Source organism: Olea europaea, chromosome 17, assembly GCF_002742605.1.
Source record: "Olea europaea var. sylvestris chromosome 17, O_europaea_v1, whole genome shotgun sequence".
NCBI lineage: Eukaryota > Viridiplantae > Streptophyta > Magnoliopsida > Lamiales > Oleaceae > Olea > Olea europaea.
Window position 1 is genome coordinate 18,763,595 of NC_036253.1, and position 23,239 is coordinate 18,786,833.

Here is a 23,239-nt window from a genome sequence, read left to right on the forward strand (position 1 = left end):
ATCGACGAAGACATGGGAATTGACAGGCAAGAGGGGGATGGTATGTGCATTAATGAAGAACACATGGAGCCATGCCTAGACGAGCAGGATATGCCACTGGCCACTGGAACCGAAAGTCTGCAAGGTACGTCGGTTATTTTTGAGCAAATTGATTAATTATCATTTCATGTGTTTCAGAAGTTTTGAAAATTGTTAAAATTCACTTTCCATTCGCTGTTTCGTTGTTGTTCTGAATAGACATAGCGCACATTCAGCCATGCCCGGAGGATCGCCCCGTGCCAGAGCCCTCTACAATCGAAGAAGTGCAAGGTATTGCATTATTTTTCACGATTTGTACAAATATTATTTCAGGAATTCGATTAGTTTACAATTGTTCATTTGTTGTAGTTGAAGGGGCCCACCACCCATCGCCTGGCGACCGTGAGAAAGAGCAGGACATGGTGCCTACTAGAACCATAAATCTGCAAGGTATGTGGGTCAGTTATGAGGAAAACTTGTAGATTGTTGTTTCATGTTCTTGGCATAATGTGAAAATTCGTACATGTAGTTATACACTGAAAATATTTAATTGTTCTTTTCGACAGACACAATACACATTGAGCCATGCCCCGACAATGACCTCGTGCTAGCGCTCGCTGCAATGGATGAAGTGTAAAGTATTGCCTTAATTTTTGACAATTGAATTTATTTTTCGTTTCATTTGCTTACGTTGTAACTTTCCCAGTTCCCGCCAATGTAGCCCGACCAGGACGGGCAGTTACAACAAATAGACAGCGATCCGCACGACTGCGACGTCCGGCACCTGCTACCAGGACTCCGTACACAAGGGGGAGCGCAAAGCAAAAACATTAGTAACTGTGGATAAATTGCCGAACATAGCACGATGACGGGGTTCAGCATGCTTTTATCTTTTGTTTGATGTAATTTACGTGGTGAAGGATGTTAGTTACTTAGCGTTATATTGGTGCCTTTTTCATTCATTTTTGTGATTTACATATCAGACAGGGTAGTTGGCAAGCTTGGTGACACTTAGAAGCATTCATCACATTTTGCAATTCCCGTGGTGAATGCCTTGTCACCGTTTACCGTTGCTGAAATTATTGTAGTGTTACAACTTGTATTAGTTATTCGGCTTTATTATGTTATGTCAATCGTACTTACGGTACTAAGTGCCTTCATTCATTGTTCGTCAACGCTCGTACATTGTATTGTGCAAAAAATTATGTATGCGTACGTTTTACGAATATCCATTTACGAGTAGATAGCGGGCTTGAATGTCATAGTTCCTTAGTAAACTATAGATTGGATTAAGATGAGGACCCATTAAAAGTGCCAAAGTCATGACTTCCATGGTACAACTAATTGACAAATGAGTTTATGTATATTCCGTTGTCCTTCGTATGTTATTATGTGGGTTAACATGATGAGTGGGTTTTGTGAGAAACTGTACCATTACAACCATGGTGCAACTAAGAAGCTGGCAAATGAGAAGTAATTTCTTGCAAGCAACCAGATAACATGAATTTTACACATCATTGAAGTATTCTAGTCTCTGCCAATGTCATAGTAATGATGGTACAATGGGGGATAAAGGTACACTTATTATATCAACCATCACGCCAATTGCTTTTCAAATTTATTTAGAGATTGAACTTGGTGGTTGGGTCGATAAATGAAGTAATTACTTCCTCCTTTCAGGATGATTATAAATACCAGGAGACCATTGTTGCTTACAATCAATTTTGGAGCCAAGGTATTGTGCCACTTTGAATTTACCTACAGATCATTGTGACACTTTCAACGTAGTTGAACAACATTGTGGTAAGAAAGAGCTACTTCTATTTATTCTTCTTCATTTATTCTGCAGTTTACCAAAATTCAAAATTATACGATCTTTACTGCAATGCACGTTTTCGTCAACTGTCGAGAAGGAATAAAACATCTGTCGCGCCCGACAGTTCAACTAGGCGGGCCATTAAATTTTATAAGTTCCTTGCGTTTCGATAATTGAAAATGGTGGGATTGTCCAATACAAGTGTCTTAGTGTAACATGCTATTGTAGATATTATACGTTTCTGATTTTTTGCAAGTAACAAATATTTCCAATACATTTATACTTACATAATGAATGCATTACAAGCATTGTCTATCAAATTACATTTCAGATGTCATTAAAGCTGTTGTGAGGCTTCCATTTTGAAACAGGTAGTTGATACGAGATAATGGGTTCATCCATCTCTAGCAATGAAACATTCAACTCCAATATGCATCCACCCATACTGGGTTCATCCGCTGAATTTCCCATCGTTTTGTTGTCAGACGATGAGGATGTAAGAGTTGAACATCATGGTGCCGAGTTCCATGAAGTGTCAAGTGCGGAATCTAAGTCACCGAACAGCGTTCTCGATCAAGTCTTCGAGGTTAGGGGTCCGGTCGAGTCACCGTCTGACTCGAATGAGTGGGTGGCTCATGTTCCACCTCCAGAAGTAATTGTCATTAACTCAGACGAGTCTGATGGGAAAAGTGGGGGAGCTTCTTACATTGTCAAAAGCAGTGCAACTGTGCAATAAATGGCCCTTTTGTAGGAAAATATGTTTAGTATTTTTTGGTATGGATGATTTTGGTCACGTTCTCTGGATACGTGCAAAAACTGCATCTCCATAATAAGCAACCACAGTAGTGTAGGTTTTCAAGCCGCTGTTGTTCCCAACTGTCGAGAATTACAGAGACTATCTGTCGGGAACGACATATGAACTGTCGAGACGTAATGTTGGTGTTTTATTTGTTCAGTATGGTCTCATGAAAATCAATTTTCCAATTCGACAAACTGTCAGTTGAAGCTAATGAAACTTCTATGATCAGCTAAGTTTATAGTACGAAAAGGGTATTCATCGCATTCGTGATAATGGAACTGTAATGATTGGTACTTTGCTTGCGGAACATAACGACCAAATTTGCACTGGCATACGATAATAATAACAAATTCATAAAATAAGTTAGGAATGTACAATGTATATTTAAATTAAGTTTTTCGAGGATTACATTTGACAACCACTTTTACACATCACGCTTCTTCAAGTGGCTTGTGATACAATAGGGTTCGAACATGTGGTCTGGTTATGACCAAGTCTCCCACATCGAGTGCATTTCCTCAGTTGGGAAGTGGACTCGTATCTAGCTCGCTTACGTCACGTCGGTGGTTACCTGGAGGATGACGTACAGTCGGTGGCAAAATATGAGTGCCTAGGATTTCATTTGGAACAACCCAATCCACTTCTCGTGTAACGGGATATATGACTTCCATATAGGCACCCCTCCAGTATTCTGATGTATAGTACAAAGAGCATAGATCGTATAATGACTTACCACTCAGGGTAGCACCACGAGTTGCATGAGCACATGGCATACGATTTAGTTGAAACTCACGACATGTGCACGTGTTATCGGAGAAGTCCACTATCTCCATATCGTTGGATATTCCAACCTGGGTCAAGCTGTTTGTCAACTCATGGGCTCGAAGCCTAGTACCAGCTTTAAATGTTGTTTGTAACTCGTTCTCCATCCTCGACGATAATATAGCACTGCATGCGGTTGCATTGCTTCGACGTTCGTAAAACCACCTCTGCATTGTTTTACGAATGTGCTCGACCAAACACGTGATTGGCAACGAACGAGCATGTCTCAGCATTGAGTTCAATGATTCCGCGTTGTTGTTTGTCATAATGTTGTATCGGTCGCCCACCAATAGTGCTCGTGACCAGAATGAAAAATCGGCTTTCTCCAAATACCTGTAACATCTTTCACTCACCCTACGAATCTGTCTCATTAGTCGTTGGAACTCTTCGACCCGATAAGTTGTAGCAGCTCGTTTGAACAGGAATATTGAACTTGCGTTAAAGTGCCGCTGAATTAGGTTCTTCTCCACATGCCACATACAACAACAATGACGAGACAAAGGAAATAAGTGAGTAATAGCTCTTTCGATACTTCTTTTCCTGTCCGAAACAAATACAAGTTCATCTGAGTCTCCTATAAGATCTTTCAAGTTAGACATAAACCACATCCAAGATCGATTAGTTTCGGAATCCACAATCCCTCATGCTAAGGGATAAATCTGTTTGTTGGCATCTTGGGCAGTTGTCAGTAAAAGTGTACCCTTGTATGGACCTTTCAAGTGACTACCGTCAAAGCAAACAACGGGCCTCAAGTACTGCATGTAACCACGAATGCTTGCACCAAAAGCTAGGAAGAAGTAATGGAATCTATCGCACGAATCAAGTTCGATGTGGGTTACCGTCCCCGGGTTATTCTCACCTAGTACGTGACAGTATGAAGATAGTTTCTGAAAACTGTCCTCCAGTGTCCCATGCAGCATATGTAAAGCGGCCACCTTTCCCCTACGTGCCTTGCTGTAACTTATTTGGACACCCAACTCACGTTCCATGTCACGTGCAATAGTGCTCGGATCATACGATCAGTTCGGATTATCCAATTTTTCGAAAATATGCTCGGCAATTACAGCACTCGTCACATGTCGATGCGCATTACTACGAAAATCGATGGAACATGTGTGCACATTATTGAATTTATGGATCACAAAGATTGCAGACTACTTCACAGTAGAAGCACGTAACATTCACTTGCAACTGCGGTCGGCGCATACAACGGTTAACATCTTCATGCTTGACCGGCTCACCCGAAATTGGAACTTGTTTTTCAAAGCAAGTGTACGAATTTTCGAGTACAACTCTTTCTTGCTGAAGAATAAGATCGGATGTAGTCACAGTTCTCATAAATTCATATCCATCTGAATCGTTGGAATGTGACAAAGAGTGCTCGTCCTCGACGTCAACAGAATTAGCAACCTCTAAACTAGGTGATGGGTTATCCAAGTTCTCATCTAATGGTGCACTCCCGTTATCATACTCATGTGTTTCAAGTGTATTATTGTTTGAGACACTATGCATTCGATTCACCAAATCATGTTCCACGTTTTGCAGAACATCTACCGCGGCAAACGAAAGATCTTCAAAATTTGCATCCCTTCCCATGTCAACACTTGGGAGATCGGATTCCAAAACAGTAACGCAGATAGCACTTTCCTTATGCACTGATACGTACCAATTTAAGTCTTCATTGTCGCATATTTCAGCCGAAGGTATATTCAAGTTAGGGACTTTGAACTTCAATTCAATTTGAGCACGGGGATCAAGAATAACAAGTTTCTCCTTCAACCTTAACATAAGTTCGGCTATGGCAATACTTCTTGGCACCAGAATGGAAGTAGTTTTGTCCTCTCTCCACTTCCATTCGTCATCCGCATGAACAAAATTTCCCCCATGCAACACAACGAATCTCAAATGATTATGCATACTTGAAATGTTGGGATTGCAATGGTAACAATTCGGAATCAATAAGTTGGCATTTAATAGCATGAAACTCACACTTCATAATACGTAAATCAGTATAATAACAAAAGTTCAAATCAAGGGTTTGTATCGTTTTGAAGTATCCAAATTGAAAGTATTATTTTATAACTCGGCATTTTCGAAATGTCAGGTTCGACATCTCAAACGTCTAACCCGACAATTTGTAAATGTCGAACTCGACAGTTTAACTGTCGAACTGTCAAGAATGTCGGGAAGCAGACGACAGTGAATTTCTGAGGTTTCTTCAACACATCATATTAAGTGTGGTCATTATTATTCACCTACCAAATGACATAATGAAAATGGCATATTGGCCTTGTCATTAAAGAGACCTTAATGGTGGTAATGGAAGAAATTACTCAATGGTGATAATGGCATTTTATTAAGGATTCAAAAAAATCAAACAAATGAATGCATAATACTTTCAAAGTAATTTCAAATAAATATGCCCATGTTGTATTTAATATGTACAAATACAAAGCTATAAAAGTAATATAAATTAATTTGTAATTGCTAACCTCTCAAAGTGGATGTAGAATGCAACACAAATGTCTTCTTGATCAATGAAAATGAAGAAGATGGAAAAGAGGTAGGGTTTCTTGTTTATGTTTCATTTTCTAATTTATTTGGTAATTTTTTATTAACAAAAATTCATATTAATCAATAAAATACACATTTATCCATGTTTTCTTTCAAGTCAATGCTTTTCCTTCACATCAAGCATTTAATGCGACTAGAAATGTGTGATTAAGGGTATTTTGGACTTTGCACCCCAAAAATGTGACATTTTTGCTCACAAAAAGTGAAAATGACATTTTTTTTTAACTTTCATTTTTCGTGACAATTTTGTAAATTCCCCTATATTTTTTCTAAATAATGCGACTCAAACAGGGCCTAATATTAATTTCATGAGGTCGCAGTTGTCTAGTGTCCGCAATCCTTGGGCAGGCTACGTTTACACTGTTCAATCACTGCCTGTAATTAATGAAAAGCTAGAAGACTGCTCATTTGCTCTTACCCTATGTTGCACAAACATGGACAAGCCGATACACGATTTTTGAGAAAAGTATGACATGGTTACATTGGTTTAATTTTTTAATAAAATATTTTTCAGCATAGAACAAGACACATGGCATATATCACTTGTCCAAGGATTGTGTCCAAAGTATTGCTTGAGCATTAGAAATATAAATAATACATAAAAATAGGATATGGCATGTGACTTATCGACATGGAGTGACAGTGTTCGACCCTCCATGATACATGTCGGACACAGACATTCCGCACTAGAAGAAGTGTGCTCGCAGTTCATACCCGTATATAACCCGCATATTGATTTATGAGAAGATCAGCAAAATCCTCTGGACTGTAAAGTTGGCTAATTTTGTATATTTGAGGCCTCAGATAGTTGCTAACGTAATCATTCGAACCAATGGCCATAACTACCAAAGCATTTGCCAGATATTGGCTCATTTCCTCCTCTTCCATTTGATTTCTCAATTGATTCACGGTGATTTTGAAGTTCTTAATTTGTTCACTCCGATGACCCTGAAATTCACATGTTTTTTTGAGTTATGAATGAAAAATCTTAAATGCAAAAAATATATATGATAATTAGTACAAAACCATTGAAGGTAGTAGACATTACAAAATTACTTCCACTCTCATCAAGAATTCCTGCTGCTGCTGAAGCATAATTTACCCCAAGCAGAATGTTTTTCCCAGTAGTACTAGGACTTACATAGGGTGGAAGCAGAGGCAATCCCACCAATTCGGCTTCATACAATTGAAAGAACAGTGAACATGCAGAAATTAAATATGTAGTTTAAACCTTGTAATATAAATGAATCAATCAACATGGTCTAAATGCAAGGAAAAGTGAGTCAGTGACAGATACCAAGAAAGTCTACCAAGAGCTTCCCATTGCTGAATCTTCCAGTAGGTCTTTTGACACATAAAAATTCAGCCCAAATCGAACAGCCCAAGGAGTAAAGCCCAATTGGAGGATCCCCAAATCAGATAGCCCAAAGAATGAAGTCCAATCGAACGAATCAAGGTGAAGGCCCAAATAAGGGGCCCAAGGGTGCGGTAACGCCATCGCCCAAGTTTGCAAGTCGCCCAGAATCTGAACGAATGGAGCATCATACGGTCGCCCAGAGCTGTTGTTCTATTCTCGCCCAAACCTTCAAGTCGCCCAAGGTATCAACAAACATAACGCATTGTGGTTATCAAAAAATGCAGTTATCAAGGCAGTTGCTAAAGTAGTCCTATCACGTTCCACAACTCAAGGAATTCAATCGAAGGCAGTTGAACGATGAAAGATAATGGCAGCAGTTAAAAGGCAGTTTCATGACAAAATGGCCACTACAAAGAAAGTGGGTAGTTATAGGACGATCAAGCAGTTTTCAGAATAGTTAATCACAAAGAGATCGTCTATGAGGTATAAAAGGGAGAAAAGACGTAGAAGCAAAAGACCGAATCCAAAACTCTCGAACAGAGAATATGTAACTTTTATTTCCTTAGCTTTTAGATATAAACACTTTTCTTTCTGTAACTCGTGTGCTTGCGCCCCTTGGAGACACGTTGTTTTTCGTTTCCAATTGTAACGTTCATCGCCAATGAAAGAACACCCCTTTTTGGGACTTTGTCTCAAGAGGTTTCGTCCCTTACACAATCGTCTGATCCTTTTTAATTGTTAGCGAATTAACCCGCACGAAACAATTTGGCACGCCCAGTGGGACAGTGGTGTTAGGTGTTGAAAGTACAAAAGGTGAAACAATATGCCTCAGAGATCTGACAAGGAAGGAGCAAGTCAGGGAGGAATCCAGTCTATAATCGAGCGATATGAGGAGCTCATCAAGCTGGCCAAAGGATGAGATGGTTAATTATTAGGAGTGGATATTTTTGGCCAAAGATGGGAGAACCATGCGTTCAGTATGCAAAAAGTTGTTTAGCATGCCAAAAGTATGGTCCAATACAAAGGGCGCCAGCACGAGAAATGGCACATATTATTAAGCCTTGGCCGTTCAAAGGTTGGGCGATAGATCTAATAGGGAAGATTTACCCCCCATCGTCTAAGCAACATACTTTTGTTATAGTTGCAACAGACTATTTCATCAAATGGGTAGAAGCGATACCTTTGAAAGAGATCACCCAGAAGAATGTTATAGAGTTTATCCGTGATCACATTATTTATAGGTTTGGAATTCCACAAACTTTAATGGTAGATCACGGAACATCTTTGAATGGGGATCAAGTAAACAAATTTTTGAGCGAGTTTGGGGTTAAATTAGTAAACTCCACACCGTACTACGCTCAATTCAACGGACAAGCAGAATCCTCTAACAAGATTCTAAAAAATATCATCAGGAAGATGATAGACGAAAACGCCAGAAATTGGCACGAATGTTTGAACACTGCCTTATGGGCTTATAGAACATCACCTCGGTCAAGTACCAAAATTACTCCTTTCCAACTTGTTTATGGATAGGAGGCCGTTTTGCCTATGGAAATCAACGTGCAATCAATTCGAGTGTGCTTACAACATAAGTTGAATGATGATGAGTATGCCGAATCACTAGTTCAAAATTTATTAAGTTTAGATGAATTGAAATTGGACGTCTTAGATAGGTTGCAAGTTCAAAAGCAAAGAATGGCTAAATTTTATAATAAAAAAGTCATAGCCAAGTCGTTCAGCCTGGGTGAACTAGTTTGGAAGACGATACTCCCTTCGGATACCAAGGATCCAAAGTACGGGAAGTGGTCGCCCAACTGGGAAGGACCATACAAAATAAACAGTGTATTGCCTAATGGAGCATACCACTTGGAAGATTTAGATGGCACCAAGCACGTAAGATTCATTAATGGCAAATATTTGAAAAAAATATGTTCCTTCTTTATGGGAATGTGAACAGATAAAAACATAACCAAACATTCTAGACGATCAGAAGATAATAAAGACAGAGCGAAATACGTTCGAATAAAGTTCTTTATTATCAAAAGTTCATTACATGAATACAAAAGATACAAATAATGGATGTGTTACAAAATACAACTAAAGTAAGAGGATCTCCCAGTTGATCGCTGAGTAAGCTTCACGCCGCCTTCCTAAATGCATCGCTGCAAAGGTGGGGTTGACGAGTGAGAGGGTGTACTGGCCTCACCACCTTCCTAAATGCATCGCTGCAATGGCGAGGCTGAGAAACACTCTCAGCAGGCAAGCTGAGAAGCACTCTCAGCAAGCAAAGTGGCCCACATGCAACCCAAAAATTGCCTCCCATCATTGACTCCTTGTGAAGAACAAAGAGACGATGGGAAGAATTTTGCAGGAAAGAACTTCGCTGCTGGCCAGAAAATATATCCAATACCTCCCATACCAAAGGCGACATCAAGGTAAATATAAGGCGGATGGACTAAACAGTCCATTTTTGGATCAGGTTGATCGTCAGAATGCCAAGAAATGGCAGCAAATTGGTTTCGAATAAGAAAATAAAGAGATGAAAATAGAGGATGAAGAATACGAAACATTTATAGGGGTGAAGATGAAGAGACAGAATATGAACAGCCACATTTCTGTCTAATAGATGGAATTAAATGACCCTAAGTCTTGGGAACAGTAGTGGGAATATCAAAAGGGAATGGACAAGATTCTTAGTGCAAAGCAGTTAAGTGATTAAAGAATTGATGATTAGAATGTCATCCAATAAAGGGAAAAATTGAAAAAGGAACAACAATCATATATTACCAAATTAAAATACATAATTTTTTAGGTAACTAATTAAGAAGACATTTTTTGTGGTCCTTTAGTGGTTCTCATGTTGACACAACATATAAAAAACCAAGAAATACTAAATAAAAATCGTACTGATCAGTTCAACTAATAAAATTTAGGAAACGATTTGACGAAATACAGTGGTAAAACAGTTAAGAGACCAAATAAATGCACAAGAAGTTAATGTTCGTTAATAATGAACAAAATTACAAAAGAGAAAAAAGACATTGTATGTCTTAATTACAGTCTACCCCATAAGGAACGAATTCGTTCCCTAAGTTTTTCCCAATCCTCGTTCTGCCGGGAGGAAGTGATGTTCAATTCAGCCACAACGTCATCATCATCAACCTCCAACTTCTTGTACTGTTCGACCAAGGATTTAGTTCGCTCAATTCCCTGAGAGGCGTTGCGCTTTTTAGCAGCCATCCTCGCCCTGCAATCGTCCATTTTGGCTTGAAGTTCCCTCATCTGAGCAGCCAAGTTAACCATCAAGGAGTCTTCAATCATGACTTCCGAAGAGATTTCTTTCAACTCGTCCTTAGCCTTGTTGATCTCGATGCACAAAGACTCTTTCTCAGCTACGGCTCGAAGATATTGAGTACGTTTGGCCTTTAGTTCAGCATTCTTGGCCAGCATAGAAAGGACCTCGGAGTGAATGACCTTCAACGTCGCTTTAAAATCGACAGAAAGGCTGACCGACGGAAGCGTCAGTGCTTGCTCTAACTTCGCACTCAAGCGCTCAAGTTCATCTTTGTGTCTGGCAGCACTAGCCTTTCCAATGTCCATATCCATGAAGGATACGTACTCAAATACCAACTCCTTCAAGAACTTCAAATCATTTTCTGAAGAAGCAGCAGGACAATCAGATGGAGCAGGGCGAGGCATTTGGACCTGTCCCCAGGAAGCGAACAAATCCTGGATAGAACGCACAATCCTGTCAGCATCCTGCAAAGAAGATTGCCAATATTAAAAATCCTCACCACAACGAATAAGGTGGAAATAGAAATGAAGCAAAAAGAAAGACTACCTCGTCGACAATCGTAGAAGATGGCGCGCCCTCAGCCAAGCTTGCCACCAACGACTCATCCATTCGTGAGGACTTCCCCTTGTCCGAGCGAGAAGATGTTGCCACAACGGGCGGACTCATAGGAGTATCTGCAAAGTTCAAAAGCAACAAATCAGAAACCAATAGCACGAGCAAAGGTAAAACATCAAAAACTGAATTACCTTCTGCTTCGATGATTGGGGGGTCGACGCCCTGGGAAGAAGGTGGCTCATCCATGGGTTGTGATGAAGACTCTGGGACTGCATATGTATCTTTAAGCATGGTCCCATCATCAACCGGTTTGGATGAAGTAGCTTCAGCAGAGGATGATGGAGCAGGAGTTGTTGATGCTAAAGCCTTTGAAGGGGAGGCTGAACTTTTTCTGAAAAGTCCAAAAGATCATCAGTACACAGAAAAAGTTTCAAATGTGGAAAAGCATACTTGTAAATGGACCAATTTAATTACCTTCCTCCTGACGATAAGAGGGGCATCATCATCATCATCATCAACATCATCCTCCAGAATGGGAGATGTTGAGGCTGGCCGTTTGCGGCTTGGAGCACTTTTGGCCGTAGTAGGCCTGGCGGGGAGAGAAGAAGATGGACGAGCAGATTGTTTAGTACGACGAGAAGGAGAGGGGCTCTGAATAGACAAGGGAGTGACCAAAACAGGAGGAGGAGAAGAAATACTCGGTTGGTCTAATGAATGAAAGGCACGATTGGCCTCAGTCGCAAATAATCTGCACTTCACCGATGGCCAGAGTTGTTCAAAAAGAGGGTGAGTAGCATGACAAGAATTAAAAGGAGCTAATGAAAAGTGGCTTGATAAATGGAGGTTGCGAGCGTTTAGAGCCTTTGCTTCCGCCTTATTAATGGTATGAAAACGGTCAATTAAGCTCTTCGAATAGCAAAGAGGGACAAGCCAAGTTTGGCCAAAACCAAGCTGACGAGCAAAAAATTGGGGAGCATAAATTTCTACCCCCGCTTTGGCATTGGTCCCAGTTAAAATATCATGGAAAAGCTCCCTCCCAGTTAAGAACTGGATCCAAATGAGCAGGGAGGTGCTCGCGCTATCTATAGTGGAAGGGGGATGTACATAGTTTGGAGTCAAAAAAGGAGGAAAAGGAAAGAAGGAAGAGATTGAATCTAAAGAATAAAAGAATGAAAAAATGTCCCTTCTGGACATATTTACAGGAGTTAAGGGCTCCATAGCTAGCCCGTAACAGCTAGCAGAAGGGCAAGAAATGGATGGAGCACCAAGCGATGAAAAATAGGATCTCAACCACAGTTGAGTGAACCAAAGAGGTCCACTGCCAGTGGGAGATGCACCATTCTTCAATTGAGCTTGAATAAAAGCCATACCTCTATAAAGGGCAGCCAAAAACAAAGAACATAAATTCAAAGGCCTGCCACGCGCCAATTCGTGCACTATAGGTAAATAACTCAAAGAAGGCTTTATACTTGGCACGCACAACACATATTTACAAAGCCAAACTAAAAGGAAGGCCACTCACTCAGCATGGGTAGGCTCAGCACTCGAATGATTGTGGAGTGTCTGCAGGCTTGAATAAGAATCGGTATAGTTTTTACCGAACTGTGGGGCACCACCAGAAACTAAGATGCCTGGGAAGATGGTATCGCCCAAAGGTGGTAAATTCACCAAGGCCCCAACATCCCTTAACGTAATAGACATGGGGCCAAGAGGAAAAATAAAGGTGTTGTACTCAGGGGACCAAAAACTCAAAGCAATCGAAAAGAGCGCTGAATCAAAAGTAGGAGGGCGAATAGAGACTTCTAACAAATCAGAAATCCTAGCGCTATCAAAAAGTGCCTTAGTAGGACCATGGCCCACCAGGCGAGCATGCCACCTACGAAAAGCTACATCAGATTTAGGCCAAGTGCGAATACCTCTTTCGCGAAGTGGCCCCAGCGGCAGAGAGTTTAGAAAAGGAGGGCCATGAGTGCAAGGAAACAGCTGACCCACTGCTGCCTGTTCAACTGCCTCCGCATTGTTGAAGAAAGGACCCAAGTAAAACTCATTACGTCCAATATCGGCGGGTGCGAGAAAACTTGGGGTTATATATGGGCGACTCAGAAGTTTCTGAAAGTCATCAAAACTAAAGGAGTCGCTAGCTTGAGATTGTGAAGCAGCCATTGGAGAAGAAACAAAGCTTTTCAGGGTTACGTAACAAGAAAGCAAAAGATGAACAGTGAATCGTGAAATAGATGCAAAAATATGAGGCGTGGTTTGGTAGCAGTGAAATGGCGTGTTTGGGGTTTATAAGGGTTTGCAAAACGACGCACTTTTTCAAGTTATAGAAGGAAACAATGATTGAAATTCTTGGGAATTTCGAACGTTGCTGGAAACATGAAGTGAATATGGCAAAATTCAATAATTATTATTAATTCTGCCATATTGGGGGGTAATTGTTGACACATAAAAATTCAGCCCAAATCGAACAGCCCAAGGAGTAAAGCCCAATTGGAGGATCCCCAAATCAGATAGCCCAAAGAACGAAGTCCAATCGAACGAATCAAGGTGAAGGCCCAAATAAGGGGCCCAAGGGTGAGGTAACAACATCTCCCAAGTTTGCAAGTCGTCCAGAATCTGAACGAATGGAGCATCATACGGTCGCCCAGAGCTGTTGTTCTATTCTCGCCCAAACCTTCAAGTCGCCCAAGGTATCAACAAACATAACGCATTGTGGTTATCAAAAAATGCAGTTATCAAGGCAGTTGTTAAAGTAGTCCTATCACGTTCCACAACTCAAGGAATTCAATCGAAGACAGTTGAACGATGAAAGATAATGGCAGCAGTTAAAAGGCAGTTTCATGACAAAATGGCCACTACAAAGAAAGTGGGTAGTTATAGGACGATCAAGCAGTTTTCAGAGTAGTTAATCACAAAGAGATCGTCTATGAGGTATAAAAGGGAGAAAAGACGTAGAAGCAAAAGACCGAATCCAAAACTCTCGAACAGAGAATATGTAACTTTTATTTCCTTAGCTTTTAGATATAAACACTTTTCTTTCTGTAACTCGTGTGCTTGCGCCCCTTGGAAGCACGTTGTTTTTCGTTTCCAATTGTAAAGTTCATCGCCAATAAAAGAACACCCATTTTTGGAACTTTGTCTCAAGAGGTTTCGTCCCTTACACAATCGTCTGATCCCTTTTAATTGTTAGCGAATTAACCTGCGCGAAACAAGGTCCATCAGGGAAATCGATACCGTAAGGAAAATAGTTTGATTTTGTTGCTGTTATGTGGAAATATAGGTTGTTTCCGGGATCACTAAGGGAATCACCAAACACGTACATTGCCGTAAATTGTGGCTTTGCCCCAGCTCTCATCCAGGAGAAACCAATTAAAATCATGCAGATTAACAGCCAAACTATAGACTGAGAGCATTGAACCTACATGATTTTTATCATTTGATTTCTGTTTCTAGTTGCTAAATTTTGTTTCAGTTAGTGTTTATATAGCATCAGAGCGACAAAATTGCTTCTCTTTCCTGCTCAATTATGCTGCTTTGTGGTTGACACTGCAATTGAATTGCCAAAAGTTGTAATTCTTAAGTAGTGAAATTTGCTACTTAATGTAGAGGGAATATTGTACATAAGAATGTAAAATATGGCCGCTATCTTCCATATATAGTTGCTAAAACCTACAAGCCATAGTCGTACTAGCATAAGTAAGCATTTTAAAATAAGAAAAATGAAGTATATTCATTCTTTATAAGATTAAATTAACCTCTGAGTTCTAATTTGTGTAAAAAGCAAGTTCAGTCACTTAAGTTACAGAGCAATTTCAAATGAACATAACGGTTGGACATATGTTTGAGCTTACGTGTAATATGTTGGAATTAATATATACACTTAATTAAGTCAAAACTTATTCAATGAATATGGAGTAAATTGGGAATAGTTAGAATCATATTTTCTGAAACGAGAAAGCAACGAGTTAAAGATTATTTAGTGATAAGAATGATCATTGGATGCTAAGGAATCGATTTTGTCATCTATTTATAATTTTGAGATTTAAAGAATGAAATGAGAGAGAGAGAGAGAGAGATTTGAAATCGATTGTTTTTTTAATGATATATATTTAAACACTGAATATGTAAGAAATTATGTCATTATTGGGCATAAGTAGTAGACTATATTAAATTATGTGCAAATAATTCAAGAAAAAATTGATTTGGATATTTGTAGCCCTAGATCAAGCGGTTCAAAAGCTCAAAGTTCAATTATTACTTAAATGAATGGGTAATTAGTACAAAACGTCCCTACTAAATGTTACTAGTTCGACCCTAATATCACCTAGAAGGGCATGAATAAGTAAATACTGCGGAACTAAAATTATCAATAAAAAGTAATAAGTCACTTTTTAATTATTTCTAAATGTTTAATCAGCCACGTCAAATTATCCTATGTTAAATTGCCACAAATATCAATAAAACAGTAAATAATACTAGTCATTGACACGTGCGTTACATGAGTTTTGTATTTATTATATTTTTATTAGCGTCAAAATTGTAGATTTTTTACTTGATCTCTCCATAACAAGAGACTTGATCTCTCATAACAAGCCTCCGTATTACGAAGGAAAATCCTCCGTGATACGGAGGCTTGATCTCATAGAGAGATCAAGTCTCCATAATAAATATAGAGAGATTCCTTTGATATTTTTTTTATTTAAATGATATTTTTTTTTATAGATCATCTATTTAACATATAAGTTAATATTTAATTTTAAAAATTAAATATATCTAAATATTTACTCCAAATTTTTAAGTTAATATATTGTTAAGTTACAAATAATTTTTACAATTATAAGTTTTTTTTTACTTTTAAATAACTTTAAGTGAATTTTTTTTACATATATTTATGGAATTCACATTTTTGCTCTTGAATTAACTCCCTCAATTAATTATTATTTAAACGGTTCGTAAACATTTTAATTGATATTATTTTTTGGTCATCCAAATGATTACTATATATCTTTTACGTACATATATAAAAATAATATTTTTATTTATTAACAAATGAATATATTTATTTTTCGAAAAATGAGTTTTTATTATAATTTCATTTTTATCATGAAATGATTTTAATCTTAATATGTTAGATTTTGCTTCAAAATTACATAATCTATCAAATATAATTTTTAGAATTATTTTTTATAAAGTAATATGTTTTTATGAATTTTTTTTTTTTTAAGTAAAGTAATAACCTCAGTTACACGAAGGCATTATGGAGCCTCCATGTAACGGAGGCTCCATAATGGAGGCTTATGTCTTGAGCCTCCAAAATGGAGGCATCAGCATGATGCCTCAGTAATTATGGAGGCTCATACTTGAGCCTCCATAATTTGTTACATATTATATTAAAAAATTAATTATTTTTTATTTTATAATTGTATTTTCGAAAATAAAATAAAAAAGTGGTTATGAAATTAATAATTTTTAAATGTGTTTTTTTGTTGAAAATAAAAATAATTTTTTACGTTATTTGTAAAAAAAAATTATTGTAATTTATTAGCGTAATAAGAAGATTTATTATGTATTTTATTTTTTACATTTTGTGAAAATTTTTGTTTATTGTTATTGACAAATATTCTTCCGCACACGCATCATGCCAAAAACATTTAAAAACAATAATTTTAGTATATATTAAAAAAATAAAAAAAAAATATTACGAAGGCAAGGCCTCCATATTATGAATCAAAACCTCCATAATACGGAGGCTTTATGGAGGCCTAGCCTCCGTAATCCGGAGGCGTGCCTCCATATTTACGGAGGCCAATGTACGTAAAAGGTATATAATAACCATTTTGATGACCAAAAAATAATATCAATCAAAATGTTTACGAATCATTTAAATAATAATTTATTGAGGGGGTTAATTCAAGAGCAAAAGTGTGAATTCCATAAATATATGATTGAAAATATGTTTGAAGAAAAATAAATTTTAAAAAATGAAGACCAATCATTTTAAAAAATAAATATATTTATTTTTTGAGAAATGAGTTTTAATTACCATTTCATTTTTATCATGAAATGATTATAATCTTAATAAGTTAGACTGTGCTTCAAAATTACAGAATTTATCAAATATAATTTTTAAAATTAATTTTTATAAAGTAATATATTTTTATGATTTTTTTTTTTTGGAAGGTAAAATATAATAGTACTAAAAAAATATAAAATAATTAAATTTTTATTAATTTTAAAAAATAAAATGATATAAAGGCTCAACATGGAGGCCTCCAGAATTAATTATGGAGGCCTCATGGCCTCCAGAATTCTGGAGGCTCAATCATGAGACTCCGTAATTTTGGAGGTCTCAATACGAGCCTCCGTTTACTTTAATAAAAAAATTACTTTACTAAAAAAAATCATAAAAATATATTACTTTACAAAAATTAATTTTAAAAATTATGTAATTTTGAAGCACAATCTAACATATTAAAATTAGAATCATTTCACGATAAAAATAAAATGGTAATAAAAACTTATTTTTCGAAAAATAAATATATTCATTTGTTAACATGTTTGGTCTTCATTTTTTAAAATTTATTTTTCTTTGAACATATTTTCAATTATATATTTATGGAATTCATACTTTTGCTCTTGAATTAGTGTAAAGAAATAGAGAGGCATGACTGTAACATGTAAAAATGGAGAAAAAGTAAATAGGGCTCTATGACATAATCCTCCATGCCCCTTAAATTGAGGAAAAGTAACAAAGTCACTATATCAAACACGTAAAATAAACGACGTCGTTGCATTCTCTAAAAAAAAGCTACTGTGAGACAAAATGGAAGAATCTACTATTCTTTATACAATAGTGAAACATTGCCCTTTTTATATAGTAGTGACAAGAATTGTTGATGGAGAAACTTGACTGGATAAAAACTTCGGGGCCAAGTGAGTAACCTCCACCATAGACAACAATGAACATAAAGTATAATCCAGCCTAGAAAATCCACTACACTAGCTTATCTAATTCATATAATTTCTAAAACCTGTTGGAACGTGCTTCACTCACACCTGCTACCGATCTTTTAGAATTGTCCATCTTTTGTGAATTGTCAAGAACACTTTATTCTTGTACTCTTCCTGTATTTCTTGTCTAAGCTCCCTCAATCTCCAGCAACCTCTGAAAGCTATTAAGAAAGTATCTTCTTGAATATATGTATGAAGTGGGTATTTTGGATTATGTAATTTTGATGTTTTTTCCAAATATGTGGTTGTATGAACTCAAGAATCAAAAAATTAATCAAAGGTTAAACTATGTTCTTGAATCTAGGAAAGATGTTATGGAGAAAGAATGTAATGAACAACTACCCCAAAATTCGTGTAGGTAGCACAGGTCAGATAAAATTCTTGAAAAATACAAACTAACATTCTACGCGTAACACCATCACTCAAGCATCAGGCTAGTGACAGGCAAGCAACCGATGTGTCACTCAAGCGAGAGCTCAGCGACAGGCGAGCAACAATATTTCAGTTTTTTCCGCTTGAGTATCATAAAGGCAATAGACTAGCGTAAATCCATCGACTCTTTCTTTCTTGTTCCAAACTAGAACCCTAAGTTACCTATTTTATCTATACAACATTCAATTGACTCTTGATTTTTACTACTTTTCATATTAGTCCTTTTGTTTAAAGTATTGCCAATACAATAAAATCCTAACACCTATATTATACTTTTATTGTGCAAAACTTTTTTTTTTTTTTTTTTTTTTTTTTTTTTTTGGCATTTTCACCATTTATTCCACCTTTTATTGTGCAAAATGTCATTTCCCTCCATTTCCATCCAAATGTTCCGTTAGTGAATGCTTAAACACTACTTTTGTCTAAAGAGAAAAGATATTCTCATCTTCCCACCTAAAACAGTTTCTTCCCTAACAATGGAATTTACTCAAAATTCTGAGAGATCACTGCAAATTTCATCTGGGTTTTTCTCGTTCTCAAGTTTTTTCTAGCGATTCCTATAAATATTCTTCATTTTTGTCTTAGAAACTGAAGTTTTTGTGGAGAATCCTGTAAAGAAATATTTATTTTTGTCATAGAAATTAGGAGATTCAGTAGATATGTTTCTCAACAAAGATAATGGAGGTCTTGACAAGAGCCCAGACTTCCTCCCAATCTCCTATTACTAATTCCCCGATGGTTCCAATAAACATTAAGTTGGATGGTTCCAACTAGGCACTATGGTCTCAGATTGTTGAGATGTACATCTCAAGCAAAGACAAACTGGGATATATTAACGGTGATGGTCTTCTCCCTGGTTGGGAACTTCATTCGCTTTGCAACGACAAAATAGGTACGGAAAATAGGTACGGAACTCGACTGCTTCAAAATACTTTGATGGTACTGATACTTCGCAGGTATATGATCTCCAACGTCATGTATCAAGGATGAGACAAACAGGTGGATCTATCGAGAAGTTCTATAATGATCTACAAGGGTTATGGCAAGAGATCGACCCAACCCAATGGAATGTGCCAACGACACACAAAAATACAATACGATTCTACAGGAAGAGGAAGTCTATGCATTTTTTTGGATGGACTTGATGACTGACTAGATAACAATTGGAGTAATGTTTTTTGTGGCTGAAGCCTTTCCCTATAGTTGAACGGGCATATGCTCATGTTGGAAGAGAGGATGTCAGACAATCTGTGATGGCCTTGGGAGTAGAAGCAGCAACTAATGATGTAGTTATGGCTATCAGGGGAATGAAGTCTGATCAGTCACTAACCTTAGTGAAATCAGGATCTATCAATGGTGGAAGATCCAACTCATCTTAAAAAATCCAAGAGTTAGTTCGATGGAAGTAAATGCACTCACTGTGGTGAGATGAAGTATTCTCGAGATACATGCTTTAAACTACAAGGATATCCTGATTGTGGCATAAATTACAAGCCAAGAAAAAAGAGACACACTAGTAAATGAGGAAAGCACTAATAGAGAAGCAGTGGCTATTTGCTGAGTCCCAATTGTTCCTTGTTCCTATGACAGACTCCTCCCTCTCCAACATGGACCAAGGTAATTGCTGTCGAGTGCTCTATAGCTCTAAATCTTAGAAGAAAGTTGCTTGGATTGATAAAAATCATGACATTTGATCCGAATGACTTCTCTTATATAACACAACCAAGGAGAACGTACATTGCTAATGCTAATGGGATTATATATCCAGTCACAGGGGCTGGAACTGTGACCCTTTTGTCCTCTTTATCTTTGTCTCATGCATTGTTTGTTCCTTCACTCTCTAATAAGTCAATGTTCACGAGTCAAGTTACAGGAGCTTAACTGTGCAGTACTAATGTATCCCACTTCAAGACTCCTTTGTAGGTTATCTCTACTCCTACAATTCTGATATTGCCTCCTAGAGTCTTTAAATGTGTCGCTTTTGTGCATTTCTACAAGAATCAATGTACCAAATTAGATCTTTGTGCAGTTTGGTGTTTGTTATTAGGTTATGGGCTCCATAAGAAAGGTATCGCTACTATGATCCTGCCAATCATCGTGTCTACATCACCATGGATATCACCTTTCTTGAGTCTGAAACTTTTTATCCATCTTTGTTATCCAATTCTGTTCTTCGGGGAAGGGGAGACACATGTTGAAGAGACAAATTGGATGATAGCTCTAAAAAGGGAACCCGAAGCTGAGAATGTAGACAATGACTTACAAGATGCCATTGACTAGCGAGATGGTCAATAAGATGTTCAAATTTTACCTGGAAACCTTCTTACTAGTGGAAAATTTGAACACAGTGAGAGTTTTATTATCACTTGCAACATTATAAGGATTTCTCTCTACATCAGTTTGACGCGACGAATGCCTTCCTTCATGGAGACCTTAAAGAAGAGGTCTATATAGACATTCCACTAGGGTTTACAATACCCTCCGAAACCACGATGGTTGTAAATTGGAATGGGCATTATATGGGTTGAAACGGTCACTCCGGGCATGTTTTAGATGTTTCAGTTCAGCTATGAGAAAATATGGTTATCACCAAAGCAATGTTGATTATACGCTATTCCTAAAGTACCAAGAAGGCAAGGTAACAGCTCTAATTGTTTACGTGGACGATATGATACTCACAGGAGATGATGCAAAGGAAATATCAAGGCTGCAAGGATAGTTAGCTAATGAATTTGAAATGAATTGGAAATAGAAGTGGCAAGATCAAACAAGGGTATCACTCCCAACGGAAACACTTGCTAGATTTGTTATCAGAAGTAGGAATGTTGGAGTGCAAGCCCACAGATACTCCTATTATCCAAAACCATAAACTTAAGGAATATACAGATCAAGCGTCCACTGATAAAGCTAGATACCAGAGACTTGTTGGCAAGCTTATATACTTATCTCATACATGTCTGGACATCGCATACGCTATAAGTGTGGTTAACCAATTTATGCACTGTCCTAATGAGGATCATATGGGTGTAGTGACTTGGGTTTTTTGTTATCTGAAGTCATTGTTCGCTAAAAGTAAAAAACCACAAGTACACGAGTCACGTTCAAGATATAGAGTGGACTTTTTTGAGTCCGAGTTGATCCCTCAAAGAGTGTTTATTCCAATTACACGAGAGTTTATTCAAATTAACAGTAAAGACAGACACAATTAAAATCTTTAAAATTAAAAATGAAAAGAAAATGATTCTGAGCGTTCAATTAAAACACACAATTACATCAATGATAAGAATTTGGATTTTAATAGGGTTGGATTCATGATTCCACTTGGCCGTCACTAAATTAATTTCTCACAAACAAATTAATAGAAAATGCTCACTTATCTTGTTAAACCCGATTTTCCAATTTTAGTTAATTACCTCTCTCAAGTGAAATTAATCCTAATCAATTTAGTTAACCTACTATATTTTTATGTCGATTAAACATAATCCATAGCATTAAATGTCTATGAAAATAGCTCAAAGGGTTACCTAAGGTTAGGAGTATATCTCTATCTCCCACAAGAACCTAAGGTTTTTACCATCTCGGTCTAAAATATGCAAGAATTTCTCAATAATTACACAAATCAGTTGACATTATCACATAGTGGCCATCATAATGATAATGCACTCAAAACAATGGTAAAAACATAAGAACATAAGCATTGATACATTAACAAGTGAAAGTAGAAATTTATATAGTTTGGCTAAGCTTCCTCATTCATTTCAACACCAAAATGTTTAGCCCATTGTATTTAAAATGCACAAAGTGAAAAGATCAAAAAAATACATCGCAAAAGTTGAGAAAATATAATGTGAAATACAAAACAAAGAAATAAACATGTCCCTTGGTTGGATCCTTGAAGCTTGCTTAGTTTTGGTCTTGATTTCTCCAAGATTTTCTCCTCTTTGTGTGATAATTCCTTTCCTTTTCGCTTGTTCCCTTTTGTCTCTATGCTGGGGTTTTAAAATGGATAAAGAATGAATGGTAAAAAAAAGGTGAATATGGTGTTTAAACAGGAAAAAAAATCATCCCAGCCAAATTACAAGAAGAGCAGCTGAAGAAAACTAAAATGTGAGCACAGGTCCTGATTTTCAACTAAGACACGTGCCTAGTACAAAATAAGGTTCGCAACTTAGCCCTTTGGTTGCTCTCAGTTGCCCAAAATTGGGGCTAAGGCGTGCATCTTAGCTACAGACTTTAGCATGCTTCTTAGCCCTCTTTCTCATTCTCTTCAGTTTGGTCACAAAAGAATTGCACATCAAGTCCTTCAACTTTGGTTTCATCCAATTTAGTCCTTAAATTTTGAATTTCTTTTCAATTAAGTCCTTCATAATTTGCAACTTGTGTCCTTGAACTTTTTGACTTGTACGTTTTAGTTCCCATAGTCATTTTTTTTGGGTCATTTTTCCTTCCTTTAGCCTTCTTATCTTTCAATTTGGAATTTTGCCCTACAAATACCATAATTACACAATTATATATAGGAATCTGCTCAATTTCATCAATAATTATTTTATTAAAGTGTCT

At 37.2% G+C, this 23,239-nt stretch overlaps 1 protein-coding gene across 1 annotated transcript; it reads right to left on the bottom strand.

Annotated features, from left to right (window-relative positions):
• Positions 1 to 2,624: 2,624 nt before the first annotated feature.
• Positions 2,625 to 4,054, bottom strand: LOC111365686. Its single transcript, XM_022986220.1, has 3 exons — positions 3,188 to 4,054; positions 2,851 to 2,959; positions 2,625 to 2,710 (listed from the first exon to the last, which is right to left on the bottom strand). The coding sequence occupies exons 1-3, from the start codon at positions 4,052 to 4,054 to the stop codon at positions 2,625 to 2,627; spliced, it is 1,062 nt and encodes a 353-aa protein (XP_022841988.1).
• Positions 4,055 to 23,239: the final 19,185 nt, after the last annotated feature.

Coding starts and splice junctions, on each gene's coding strand:
- LOC111365686 (XM_022986220.1), bottom strand. CDS start 4,054: ATGTCTAACTTGAAAGATCTTATAGGAGACTCAGATGAACTTGTATTT. Junction 2,960..3,187: donor CAGGTAACCACCGACGTGAC/GTAAGCGAGCTA, acceptor ATCGTATGCCAG/TGCAAATTTGGTCGTTATGT. Junction 2,711..2,850: donor AAACTTAGCTGATCATAGAA/GTTTCATTAGCT, acceptor AATTCTCGACAG/TTGGGAACAACAGCGGCTTG.